General features: G+C 44.3%; 1 protein-coding gene across 2 annotated transcripts in view; it reads right to left on the reverse strand.

Annotated features, from left to right (window-relative positions):
- The window catches only part of CRADD (CARD and death domain containing adaptor protein), a 77678-nt gene extending 66331 nt beyond the window's left edge, over window positions 1-11347 (reverse strand). The window contains exons 1-3 of one of the 2 annotated variants that reach the window (XM_075057932.1): window positions 11105-11347; window positions 7258-7563; window positions 4989-7162 (exon numbers count right to left, since the gene is read on the reverse strand). In XM_075057932.1, coding sequence (XP_074914033.1) covers window positions 6966-7162; window positions 7258-7563; window positions 11105-11303 — 702 coding nt within the window. In that variant the 5' untranslated portion in view covers window positions 11304-11347 and the 3' untranslated portion in view covers window positions 4989-6965. Of the gene's footprint in view, window positions 1-4988; window positions 7163-7257; window positions 7564-11104 lie in introns of those variants that run through there. The other variant, XM_075057931.1, reaches the window with a different exon arrangement.
- Between the last annotated feature and the right edge of the window lie 1904 nt (window positions 11348-13251).

Below are 13251 nucleotides of genomic sequence, written 5' to 3' on the forward strand. Positions count from 1 at the left end.
TATGCTCACTCTACTCATGTAGCTCCTAACTCGATTCTCTTCTACTATAAATAGCATCTCCCTCATCCAAATTCCACTACTAGGCACAGAGACCAGGAACCAACTGACAGCAGGCTTTGCATATGAAGACCCAGCCTTTTCCATGCCCGTCTTCAGTGGTTGCCTCGGTCCTCCTTCCACTGCCTATGTACCTGTAGAAGCCCATCTTGTTGTCTTTCAGATCCCTGAATGGTTTCAAACTCAGATGAGCTTTGCCTTTCATAACTCTATTCCTAAAAGGCCACAGAATGCTTTTATATTGCTCCTGGGCAGCCTGTCCTCGCTTCCACCTCCTACACAATTCCTTTTTTGAATTTGAGCTCAGCTGGGAGTTCCCCTTTCAGCCAAGCTGGCCTCCTGCCATGCCTGCTGCTTTTCCTGTATATAGGAATGGACCATTTTTGTGCTTTGAAGAGGTTTTCCTTGATGATCAGTCAGGTCTCCTGGGTGCTTTTGTCCTTCAGAACTGTCTCCTACAGTGTCCCATCAACTAGTTTCAGGAACAAGCTAAAGTCCAGGACCTTTACTCTGCTACTTGCTTTCCTCTCTTCTCTCAGTATCGCAAACTTGAGCACTGCATGGTAACTGCAGCCAAGACTGACATTAACAAACACATCCCTAAACAGTTGTTCTCTCTTTGTGAGTAGCAAGGCCAGCAGAGCACCTCTCTTCGTCTACTCATCTAAGACATTCATCAAGATATTGTCCCTTCTGCATTCCAGAAGCCTCCTGGATCGCCATACCGTGTTACATTCCCAGTAAACACCAGGGTTGTTAAACTTGCCCTGAGAACCAGGGCCTGCAATAGAAGCACTCTTTTAAGAAGGCTTCATGGGTTCATAGGGAAATTTGGGTTGGAAGAGACCTCAGGAGGTCTCCTGTCCAACCTCCTGTTCAAAGCAGGGTCAGCTCTGAGATCAGACCATGTTGCTCAGTATTCTATGCAGCCAGTTCTCGAAAACCTCCAAGGATGAAGACTGGTCAACCTCCCTGGGTCCCTGTTCTACTTCTTGACTCCCCTTATGACAAAAAAACTCCCCTCACAACCAGTCAGAACCTCCCATTTCAACTAACACCCTTCATTTCTCATCTTCCCACCATGCATTGCTGTGTAGAGCCTACCCCTGTCTTCTCTTGATATCCTCTTTGTAGGTATTGGAAAGCTGCTATCTTCCCTTCTCCAGGCTCTAACTCCTTTTGATTGGGAAGCCCTATAAAAGATGCCACCACAGTGTCTTTCTTACTGAGCTCCCTTCTGACCCTAACCCATAAGCTCTTGACCCGCCTGTTGCTCAGGCAATAGCAAAGCTCTGTGCATTCAAGACAATCCTTTGAAGAAACTGCAGTGGATCCTCACCTAAGAGCCTGAGGCCACGCGCTATGGCACTGCAGTTGTGTGAACTATCCCTCCGTGTCTCTGCAAACCCAATGACATCACACTGCTGCAACCAGGGGCACACACCGGTGGGAATATGCAGGATGCATCCACCCCTGCCCAGGTTCTTCCCCTTGAACGGCAGGATGGAGAATACTGCTTGGGCTCCATCCCTTGGATCCCATGGGATCACTGAGTCCCGTAGTCATCCTTAATCTGCTGAAGAATTACTAGTGCCCACATGAGAAAGTAACAAAGTCTGATGATTGGCCAGGCCTTGGCAACCTCTGTGATGTCCTGGATCCAGTCCCTGGGGAAGCAGTAAACTTTGGAAGTCATCAGGTCTGGTCAGCAGATGGATATCTCCATTCCCTACACCACGGAGTCTTCAATCCCAACTACCCACTGCTTCCTCTCAGTGGCACTGATTATGAGTAGCCGACCAGGCACAGCTGGCCCAAACACCTCTCTTGCCAGAACTCACTTCTCTCCTGTTTCCAGCGACTATATGTTTTATTAAATCTATATTATTATTAGCCTCACATATTTGTGTTACTGAGGATGACACCAAATATGGTTATATCTTTCCATTAACTTACCTGAAAGAAACTGTTTGAGACTGGACACAAAACACTACAGTTCTTAACCACGATGCCTAAGATTTAGGCTTCTCAAAGTGAAAAACATAGATGTAAGCAGCATAAACACAGCTCCTTACTAACACGGCAAAAAAGCAACAAAGCAAATATTCCTTAAACTGTTAAAAAAAAAAAAAAAGAAAAAAAAATCTTACATTCATACACACATTAAAACCAAAATACATACACAGAACGCTCTGTAGAACTAGGGAAGTTGATTACTTGTCCATGTCATGATGCATGCTGTTAATATTGAGTGTGTGCACAAACCCTTAATGCCAGACTTCACAGATCTCGCTGCGGTCAGGAACAAAGCCAAAGCCATAAATGTAACACCCGATTTTCAGGGGAGATGGGAATGTGGAAAAGAGTTTGGGAAATTCTCCTACGAGGATGCCTTTGAATCTCTCCAGAGAACCAGAGAACATTTTCTTTAGCCTCCAGGCATTGGGATGTCGCACAAGGGCATTCTTTCATCTCCAGGTCAATCCAGTGCGGCCAAGGCTGCTAAGCCCATCCCTTTCCTTCAGACATACATGGGAGGAAACTCCCCCTTCTGCCACTGGACTATACAAGAGAGGGGAGGGAAAGAGAAGAAAGAAAAAAACCACCGTCTTCTGTCCACCATTTTAGAGAGAGAAAAGGAATTCATCAGCTGCTCTTCTATCTGACATCCAAATGGAAAAGGCGAGAGACCAGACTGTTTCCTCACTGCATTAGACATGAGAGGAAGCAGAACAGGAAGAGGGCAAGCAGCAGCCAACAAAAGGTAAGGAGAGATGCTAAACTTCCCCATGTCCTAATGCTGTTGCATTTGAATCCGAGTTCCTAGAAACCTACAACCTGGCTGTGGAAAAAGGACTTTGGGAAAGCTGTGGGGGGAGGGAAGGATGGCTTTCTCAGAAGTACATGTTTTGCTTTGTTTTGTATTTGCATGCTTCATCCAAAGTGTTACACAACATGAAGCTTTATATAGCTGTACGAGAACACACGTTCCCCACACATCCAGGGAAAAACCCCAACCACACTAAAATCTGTTCAAACCAAAAAACCTCACCCAAGTCTAACAGGACCCTAATGCAGACTTCTGACTAGGTACCACAACAACAACAAAATCATGCATTGGAAAATATTCCTTGCTTAGTTGTGAGAGAACAGCTTTCCCAAGACGATTCTATGTAACTCCATGCCCCAAATTCACTAACATTTGCCAGATAGCAACGGGTGCTGCAGGATTCCTTTGGCAAACGCTGTATCTCAGACTTTTCTCTTTCTCAGTATGCTGTGATTTCCTGTGGAATGGAGAAATCATCTATACTACAAAGAGGTCCAGTACTAACTCTTAGAATTAAATAATTTTATAGCAACATATAGCACAGAGAGAAATATAATACTTGGGCAGAGAAATTCCCGAGCAGAGAGAGATTAGAAAAACATTCTCATAAACAAATGCCATTGAAGCTTATATTCTTTTTTTCAGTGCAAAAAATATTGGGTAACTGTTTGCTGTTCCTAGAAAGAATGGAAATCTGTTGCCAACAGCTGTAGGTTTTTTGTAGGAATTATAATACTATATTGAAGATTTATGTGCCTGACAAAGGCATAAAGTTATCCAAACTAGGGCAGAAAAACCAGAATAGTCTTTTCCCAATGAAACAGACCCACATTATTTTTGTTAACTCTTACTATGGCAGTTCTCATCTTCAAAATCAGAAACTCGTACTGTGGTTGATGTTTATAATCATTAGATCTTGCAGTGCCACTCTGCACAGGTGAACTGTTTATCACAGGTTCTTAGATAAGCAAGAAACACACCCTATCATCTTGAAATAAATTAAAGTCATAAATATTTACCTCCAAAAGCACATGACTTTAAATTTTCTTCTTGAGATTTTGGGGTTTTACAATGCTTTCCCTACCTTAAGAAAAGGTTTCCCCAAAACTGTGGCCATCTGACAGATCCATATGAGAGAGGAGAAAGGTGACCCGAGGCAAAAGGCTGTCCTGTGCATAAAGTAAACAAGCAAGGGGAAGGAATCTTGGGTCTCTTTGCTGCAATTTTACAGATGCAAGTGGCCCTACCTGCCTGCACATCACTTGCCTGATTCCCACGGAAAAAAATATTCCTCATGCTCTGCAGGATTATGGTCTTCTGTGTTCCTTGGAACTACAGCAGATAACAATATACAGAACTATTATCTTTAAGTCAACTGATGTTCAGCAATAAAACTCAGGCTATCACAGGTTTTAAAGTTCATTTATTTACAAGCAGCCAAACAGCATACTCTGGGTTGAATCCTGGGCCAATTTACAGTTATCCTATATGCTGCTCCATGAACATTACACCAAGTTACACAGCTTGGGAATCAATAACCCCACTGCCTTGGAAGAATTTGCCCAAAGGCTCCCAATGAGTCAGTGGCAGCGTCTTGTCTAGGTCTCAGACTTTGGCTTCTATTTTGTAGCTGCTCAGTCCACGAGATCATATTTACACTAATCACCAAAAATGTTTTTATTTCTGTCCTTCTGAAATTGCTGTTTGTTTGGTTCGGTTGGTTTGTTGTTTTGTGGTGGTTTTTTTTACTAGGGGAAGAAAATAAATTTAAAGATTCTTAACAATTACAGTTGTGATTTTTTTTTTTTCAACTGGGAACCAACAAAGTATATTTCTCAGCCAAAGGAAAGATAGAAAGCCTGATCCCTTTGAACAAAATGCACAATAATCCAAAGGCCTGCATAGGAAAAATCACTGTGCATGTGCCACAGTTTTTAAGTTCAGATAGAGAAAACCTAAGTCTACTTTTACTTACTTTAAAAATCCTACATGTAGTCAGTGAGAAGAGAAAGACTATAAAATAAAACCTTCCTTCAAGGAACAACTTGCCACCAGTCCTTAGTCCTGCAAAAGATCTGCAAAAACTGAGGATATTTTGCTCGAGTAAACAGAATTTTAATCGAGCATAAACAAGTGAACAGCAGGCATGCGATTTCCATAAGTATGCATGATTCAAAGGAAAAAAAGATTTAAAAATCTGAGGCCATAAAATCAACTTCAATTTTAAAAGTTTTGGGGTTGAAAAAAAGGTACTGTGTATATGGCAGGCTTTTTTCACTACAAATGGATTCTTTAAAAGAAATTGCCACTGACAAATCATCATTTATAAGAACTGTTTCCAATGAGGGAAAAGTTAAGTTATCTAGCATGGCACTAAAGAACACATTTAATTTTAAGTATGCTTATAGTTTTATTAGAGCCAATGGCTTTTTCCATGCTTAAGGCCAAGCATATGCTCAAGTACTCTGCCGAGACAAAAGCTTACAAGTTTGTTGTTTAGAATGCAAAGCGAGGCTTTTTATCCCAAACCACATTTTCCTGCATGTAATCAGCACTGATGATGCCACCGTAGTTTCCAATTCATTCCAGGGTGCACTCAGCATTTATTAGGGCACAGATGGTGCTCTCTTTCTTTGGCTTCTAAAGAACATGCCTAAATATTAAAACAAACTTGGCTATCTGCCTCTTATCCTGTTCTTACACTCTGTATTGCCACAGTAAAAATAACAGTAACCTTTGATCTGGTTTGGAAGCCTTTTCTAATTTACACACAAAATTTGGCAATAGGATTATCAAGTCAGCCCACTTGAAACCAGAGAACCCGATATGCATAAATCCAGCACGTTAGTCACAAGCGATCAAAAAAAGAAACAAGCAATCCACAAAACAAGCAAAAGTACAAAAATCAGAAACAATTTTTCTGGTAACAAACTACGTGATCCTGACTGTACTCGATGGCTGTGTGTGCATTTCTGGAACTGTAAGGATTATTCAACAGCTTAACCAGCAATTAGCAAACAAACAGGCTGATTTGGAAGGCAAATAAAAAGCATTGGCATGACAGGATTTGTCATAACAGCGAGCAAGGTCTTTCCCAACACACTCAATGCCACAAGTATGCATTGTGCTGAGAACTTGCAGTGTTTTCCCCTATGGGCAGCACAGGACATTTATTTCCCAAATTCTGAAAATTATTTACCCATTCCCGAGCAAGCATAAAGCAACCTCCACAGAGACCCAACAGAAAGACAAGCTGTCATGATAGTCCATTAAAAATGTCCTAAGGTAAGATAACGTCAGATCTGTCCAGCAGATCTTGACAAAACGTTCTTGAACATGCAGCTGAACTGGGACGCAGGTGCACATGACAGTCAACGGGTCTTAGTCACCCACCTTCACAGGCCTTCAGTCTCATGCAAAGCACACTGACACTGGAAAAATCACGTGTCATGTGCATCAAAATACATATGACCAAACTCAAATAGGGGGGAAGAGTGGAGGGCTTGGAGAAAGATTATCAGACTGCTCAGAAACGATGTTCCCAAGTGCAGACTATTTCACTATCTCGCTGGTAACATGAGGTTAGCAGCCAGCGCATGCTGCCAGAATCTAGGGCAAGAAACATGAATTTTAAGCAGTTGTTTAGACTTCAAAACAGCTCAACAATTGCATGCACATATTGGTAAAGAAATTGCTTCCGAACAAACATCAAGTCCAGAACACTAGTTTTAGAAGTACACTTAAATGCCAGAAAGCCAAAGATTTCACTAAATAAGATTATACAACACCCTCTAAATCGGTTAGCTCCTGGGTTTTTTTAAAAAACTTAGCAATGGCTAGTAATTTTGGAAGTAATGATCCTAGATATTTGCACTCTAGTAAACATAATAAGCTAACAATCTAAATTAGCATATGCTACTAAATCAAAATGACATTAAAATCATAATAAGAGTAAGTAAATAAAAATTCTGTCAACATGAGCAATCCAGAAACAAACCACTGTAAAACATACATAAAACAAAGAATAATTGGGTATGGATGGTGAGAAGACTGTTCTGCAGCTAGTCAAAACTACTTTTTATAGTCCGTTTCCTTTAGATAATGGAGTCTGGGTCCTCCTACATCCCAGCCTCTCCCAAAGCAGCCTCTCCTGCTGTCTCCTGGTCTCCTGAAATCCAGCCCTGCTCATTCCCCAAAGTTTGCAATACTTCCTGGCGTTTGGCTGGCTTCCAGCAAATTCAGGCTGTCCCCTTTTGTTGATATCATGCTCCATATCTACACAACACATAACTTGAAATTACTGGTACAGTCAATACTTTCAAACTTACGGCTTGAGAGCAAGCTTCAAAATATCAGCAACACGGCCTTACCTGCAGGATCTTGTACTGTCATTTCCTTACGCTTCACCATCAGCTTGTCTTTAACCCACGGGAACTCCTGTAAGGAATCCAAGAATGCATCAAAAGCCTTGGGTCCTCTGGTGGGGAGAATATCAAGGAGCATCATGGTTTTCCTCTGAGTGGTGGTTTGGGATTTTATTTCTTGAACATGACTGTCTGTGAGAATCCCTTCCTGGTAGAGATACTGAATAACAACTCCATCCACCAGCACCTCTGTGCAGAGCTCCAGGCGCAGGGAGCGTAAAAGCTGCTTGTCTCTGGCATCCATCTGGCAACCTAGAGTGTGAGAAAAGGAGTAGGGAAATGCATGAAAATTAAAATACTTCAACCTTTAACATCCAGAAGTGATGTCTGAACATCCAGAAGTGATGTTTGATACCTGGCAACCTTTAGAAAGAATGCCAAACTCGGAACCACCAACCTGGGAAAACTATTAATGATCCCCACCATCTTCTTTCCACTCAGATTTCACTGCCTCATGAGGTAAAATGCAGCCATTTCTGGGAAATATTAACAAAGGAAGAGAACCTTTGGCATTGTGAAGACCAGTCCTTTGCTGGAATAAAACCCATGCCAAATAATCCCGCTCATTAACTGGTCAAAGTTCATACTACAGGCAGCTAGAGCATTTGCCAGTCCTTAAGAGACTCTACCCCCAAAAAGTTAAGAGAGATGTCACACCTGGGCTCTGTTACTGATGCCTCTGATGTTACTGCTGTTGCACTAGTGCAAAAGCAGCAGCAGGACCAGTAGATGCACCACAGCCAGGCAGCAGCAGCAGCCACAGAGTCAGCAGGCAGCTTTGGCCTACGCGATGCATTTTAATTTTCAGAGGGGTAGAAATGTACCTTACGCACCAGGTCGTTCTCCCCCTGACTCATCCTGGAAGGCTGCTCGGGAACTCGACTGATCTGATGATGAGAAACCTGCTTCGAATTTCCATCTCAAATTTATCCACCTTCTATTTATAGGCGTTTGTTCTGCCACAACTGTTCTTTAGCTTAAGCAGCTCTTCTCCCTCCCTGATATTTACCCTTCTAATGCATTCACAGGAAGCAATCGGATGCCCTCTGCCAGCTTCCATTCCACTTGACTAACACTCTGACTAGACAAAAGCTGGAAAAGATGCATTTTATAGCCACTCTACCAAAGAGGAATCAAGGTCCAGAGAGACCAAGCAACTCATCCAAGATCATACAGGGAGTCCGTGCCAGACCTATGAATGGAATCAAGATGTCCAGTCTAGTCCTTAACGACAAACATATCCCTAGGCCCATTAATGGCACTTGAAAAGGAAAATGACAGAGTAATACAATTAAATTCTTTCTCATGAGTAAATAATGAAGTAAAAAACCTGCAGCAGGTGTTGAGTGTGATTACCAAGTGAGTTTCTGATAATTAAACTAGACACTGCTGTTCGAACAGCTAGACCTTGCAGAAAGTGTACTTAATTCAGGTTGAGAATACAAGGAGATGCAGAGATTTTCAAAGCTTTTGTAAGAAACCTGCTAAAGTCTTTATATGGTGAGAGGTGTCTAGAGGCTCTCAAAGCCCCATCAAAGGTTGGTTGGTTGGCTGGCCTGGTTGTTAAAATCTAGGGCAGGCAACCAACAAAACACATAGGCACATAAATGGCATCTTGGACAGAATGCAAGGGCCTAGGACCCCAAGAGAGACTGGAAAACCCCATCTGTGACACCCCCCGATAAAGCTACTTTCTGAAAACGCTTCCCCCGAGCACTGAGAGCACTGCTGGACAGCACCTTCCCGGGAGAACTCCATCTCTTCTGGGTTACCCAGTATGTTTCTTCTATAGTGAAGTGAACTTTGACATGCCTGCCTTCTGTCTAGGGGCCATTTGGGAATCAAACAACATCTATCCTGGCTATGTCCTTAAAAAATGCTAGTTTGCTAAGCATAGCTCAAACATCAAACTCCATCATGGAGTGAGATGATAGTGCAAGCAAGGAGATGGAAAAAGAGCAGGCAGGAAAGAGAACTGGATTTCCCCATTTGATGTTCGGATGCTCATTTTGGACAGGTGAAGCTGAAGATTCTGGTCTCTAACATGCACTAACTTGAAACGACTGGGAGCGATCACTGGACTAAAGCAAAACCAGATAAAATTCAGGCAGCAGATCCCCGCCATTTCTCCCTTCCAGGATTCCCTGACTGCCCCTGAGCTCATGAAGCGCTTGCAGAGTTTGACAGGCACCCAGCAGCAGCCCTGAGTGCGTTCTCTCAACCCAGGCAGAAAACTGTTTCAGATGCTACGAAGCTCTTGTGCTTCACATTCTGCACAAGCCACCCAGAGCCCCATCCAGGAGCCTCCTTGCCCACGTGCCGGATGAGGAACATCAACTTCTTCAGCACTTGATGAGTTCCCCGTCTTCATGACCAAAGTGGTCAACGCTTTTCAAAAACAAGGCCTTTTCAGACCATCTCAGTTTGCACCGTTGTGCACTGAAAAATGCCTACCAAGCCATGACTCCGAAGGGGGAATTTCTGCTGAAAAAGCCCTCTGGCTCGCTGACTGCAGAGTGAGCACAACTGAGGCTTTAAAGCCTTTAACACCAAGGGCCCTTAACCGCAAGGTCACTGGCCGAGTAAACTTCCAAGATGGGGCGTATCGATTTTTAAGGTCTTTTTAAAAATTAAGTATTTCTTTGTGCGTGTCTACTGTGAGAAGGAATGTCTGAGTCAGGAACTAAGCAACCAGATATGGAAATATATCAGGATTTTGGTGTGTAACAGTGGAGAGACAGAGTTTAGCACAGCATAGAATTAATTTAATTTTAATCACAGCCTATACCTAGGGACCCAAAGTAAGGTCCAAAATAAATTTTCTCCAGTAATGCTGTGCTAGAGGTAAAGTAGAAAGATGAGTCGTCCGTTTACCCAAAAGATGACATGGCTCAAACCTTCCCTGGATACTTGTAAAAATGTGTCTTTTCCACTGTAGAGCCAAATTTTAAGAAATATACTCCCACGTCCTGCTGAATGAGCACAGTCCTTGACTTACCACCACACCAACACAGGCAAGTTTGCATTTTTTTCTGGATCTGGCCCAGAATCTGTCCATGAACGGCGGTAAAACTTTTGAAAGCCTTGACCCTAAAAAGACCCCTTCTGATCCTAAAAGGAACGTTCACTTAGTTCTTGGCTGGAAGCGCTTTGGCATTTTCCCAAACACCAACTGCACTGGGCTGCTTGTGACTCCGAGTACGTGTTCCCATGTGCCTGCTTAGCTAAGACTGCCTGATCCACGAGTGATTTTTGGCTATTCGCAGCACGCCTACAGGTTAAAAAAATCTCACCCCACCTCAAAAAAAAAAAAAAAAATTAAAAAATCGAGTTTTGCTTTTAACTTTTTAACCCAGGTCTGGAAGCTGCTGCTCCTGCCCCAGTCAGGGGCCGGCTGCCACCCGAGCCCCGCGCCTCCAGCCCGGCCGGCGGCAGCAGCAGCAGCACCCGGCCTTCCTGCCTTCTTTCCTTCCTTCCTTTCTTCTTTCCTTTCGTCTTTCCTCCCCCTCCGCCCTCCCGCCGCGGAGGCGGGCGCTGCCGCCGGCCCTCGGCTCCCACCGCCCCGGCCCGCCCCGCGGAAGAGGCCCGGCCCCGGCTCCGAACGTCTCCCCCCTTCAGCGCCGCTGAGGCTCAACGCCTTTCAACTCCCGCTTCCCCCTCAGCGGCGGGAACCGGGGTCGAACCGAAGCGGGGCCGCCGCTCCTTCACCACAGCGCGGAGCGGGCGAGTAGAGCGCTGTGAGGGGAGAGGACTCCCCCTCCCTCCCTCCCTCCGCCCTCAGCCCCCTACTTACAAGAGGGAAGCGGGGAACTACACAGGGCGCCCGCCGAGCCTGCGCGGGGAGCACCATCTTTGTTGAAGGCAAGAGGGCTTCGCCGGAAGCCGCCGCCCTGCTGAGGAGAAGGGCTGAGGAGAAGGGCCGCGGCCGCCGGCCCCGCTGAGGAGGACGGGGCGGGGGTTTGGCGGGAAAGCGCCGCCGCCGCCGCCGCCATGTCAACTGTGGGCAAGCACCGGACGGCAGCGTCCCACCCGCCTCCCGGGTGGGAAGGTGGGCCTCGGGGCGGGGTGGTGGTGGGGTGTCTGCTGTGGGGTTGTGGTTTGGGGGGGGGGGGGGTGTCTCCCGGTCCGAGGGGGAGACCCTGCGGTGGTTGGGGGGGGGGGTCCTCTCCGCTGGCGAGGGGCTGAGGGGGGGATCTCCGCCAGGGAGGTGCTTTTCCAGGAGCTCGGAGGACCTCTCGGCATCTGGGTGGTTTGGGGTTTGGGGTTTTTTTGTAGCCAGTGGAGGCGTCGTATCTAAAATTAAATTAGAAAGTACAAAAATGGAGTTTTCGTGACATTAGAAACAGCTGATCTCATTACTCTCTAGGAATACCGGTTCCTGCTTGCGAGTATGTGCTAAGCCAGACTTCATCCAGGTGCTGGTACCATCGTATCAAACGCGCGGCAGTGTTACATCGAGTGCTGTGTGTATTTAGGTTCATTGCTTTCATCTGAACAGCCTCAAAATGAAACTTCCGTAGATTAAAACCATTTAGTAAAGTAAGATGAAAACCATTTGGTAAAGTAAGATCTAACCTGTGTCTGCCACAGCGCTACACACATTCTCGTACTTTTATTCATCTATTATTGAATACAGGAACATCTCTTTCACATCATTTTATACGAATATTTGAAACCAAAGTACAGTAGAAGGAGAAAACTGATTCACAGAGCTATGAAAACGAGGCAGTGTCATTTCCTATCAGATATCACGGAAGAACTTTTTCCCATCTTCACATAGGTGTCAGGTGTCACACGGGCTTGAGCAGCGTCAGCCCTTTTTTTTCATGTCGGGACCGCAGTAATGATGAAAGGAAAAAAAAAAAAAAAGATCCTGCAGAGCTGGAACATGCTACCTTGAAGCTGCAGACAACCACAGCGAGCTGGCTGCGGTCTGCTCGGCTTGCTAATGCCTACCCACTGGAAAAGGAGGAAAGGTGGCTGCTGCAGCTGCTGCTAGAAGTGTTGCCGCTGTGTGAATCCCATTTGCACAGTCGGTTGAGACTAATCGTACAGATTTAAGGGTATTTGGAAGTTTGTTATGGAAACCTTTACATGCCTTTCCTAGGCATTGTACCGAGGAAATAATTTGCCATGGAAAAATGTAACTGAAAGTATTATTGGTAGAGCTCACATACTGTGTATGTTTGACATGATATTTATCCACGAGATTTTGCATAAAGATACACACTTAGTCACAGTCAGAAAGCTTGGATCCTTTTCCTTTGATTTTCCTGTGGCTGACAGCAAAGTTGAGAATTTATGTGGATGCAGAATGTAAATCACAGTCTTAAAGGCAAAGTTTGTACACTGGATTTAAGAAATGTTTAAAAAATTATATGCATTCACTATGTGGCCAGCTTCTACAGAGATGCTACTTATTTGGCAATTTTAAAGCAGTATTTTGGTTTAATTGACATAATGCTTTTATCTAGGATTATTTCCAGACAATAAATTTGATACAAGGGGTTTAAATGGCTTTTAAATAATTGAGAAATAATATCTTATTCCAGTACATCTGTGAAACCAAAGTAAATGTTTTTTTTCTCAGGCACACATGTTAGTCTTCTAGGAACACAGACATAAAAAAATTTAAATACTCCTATGGGTTGTTTCAGAGTGATGCATTAATGTATTTACTATGACCTCGACAACACTGGAAACCACACAAGTAAGTCATCGGTAACTCTTAAGATGAGAAGTATGCTGCTGTTGTAGCAAAAGTACAGCTGAGGTGGTTTTAAATTTTCATGTCGTGGATAGTTTGTAATACCGGTTGTGAGAAAATACATTTGTAAACAACACAGAACAGGGAGCAGAGAACACCACAAACCATCTCTGTGATCATTCTTCAGCACAGCGCTGCACAGCTACTGAAAGTTTCCTTACTTAGCTTCTTGT

The sequence above is a fragment of the Buteo buteo genome, chromosome 26, assembly GCF_964188355.1.
Source record: "Buteo buteo chromosome 26, bButBut1.hap1.1, whole genome shotgun sequence".
NCBI lineage: Eukaryota > Metazoa > Chordata > Aves > Accipitriformes > Accipitridae > Buteo > Buteo buteo.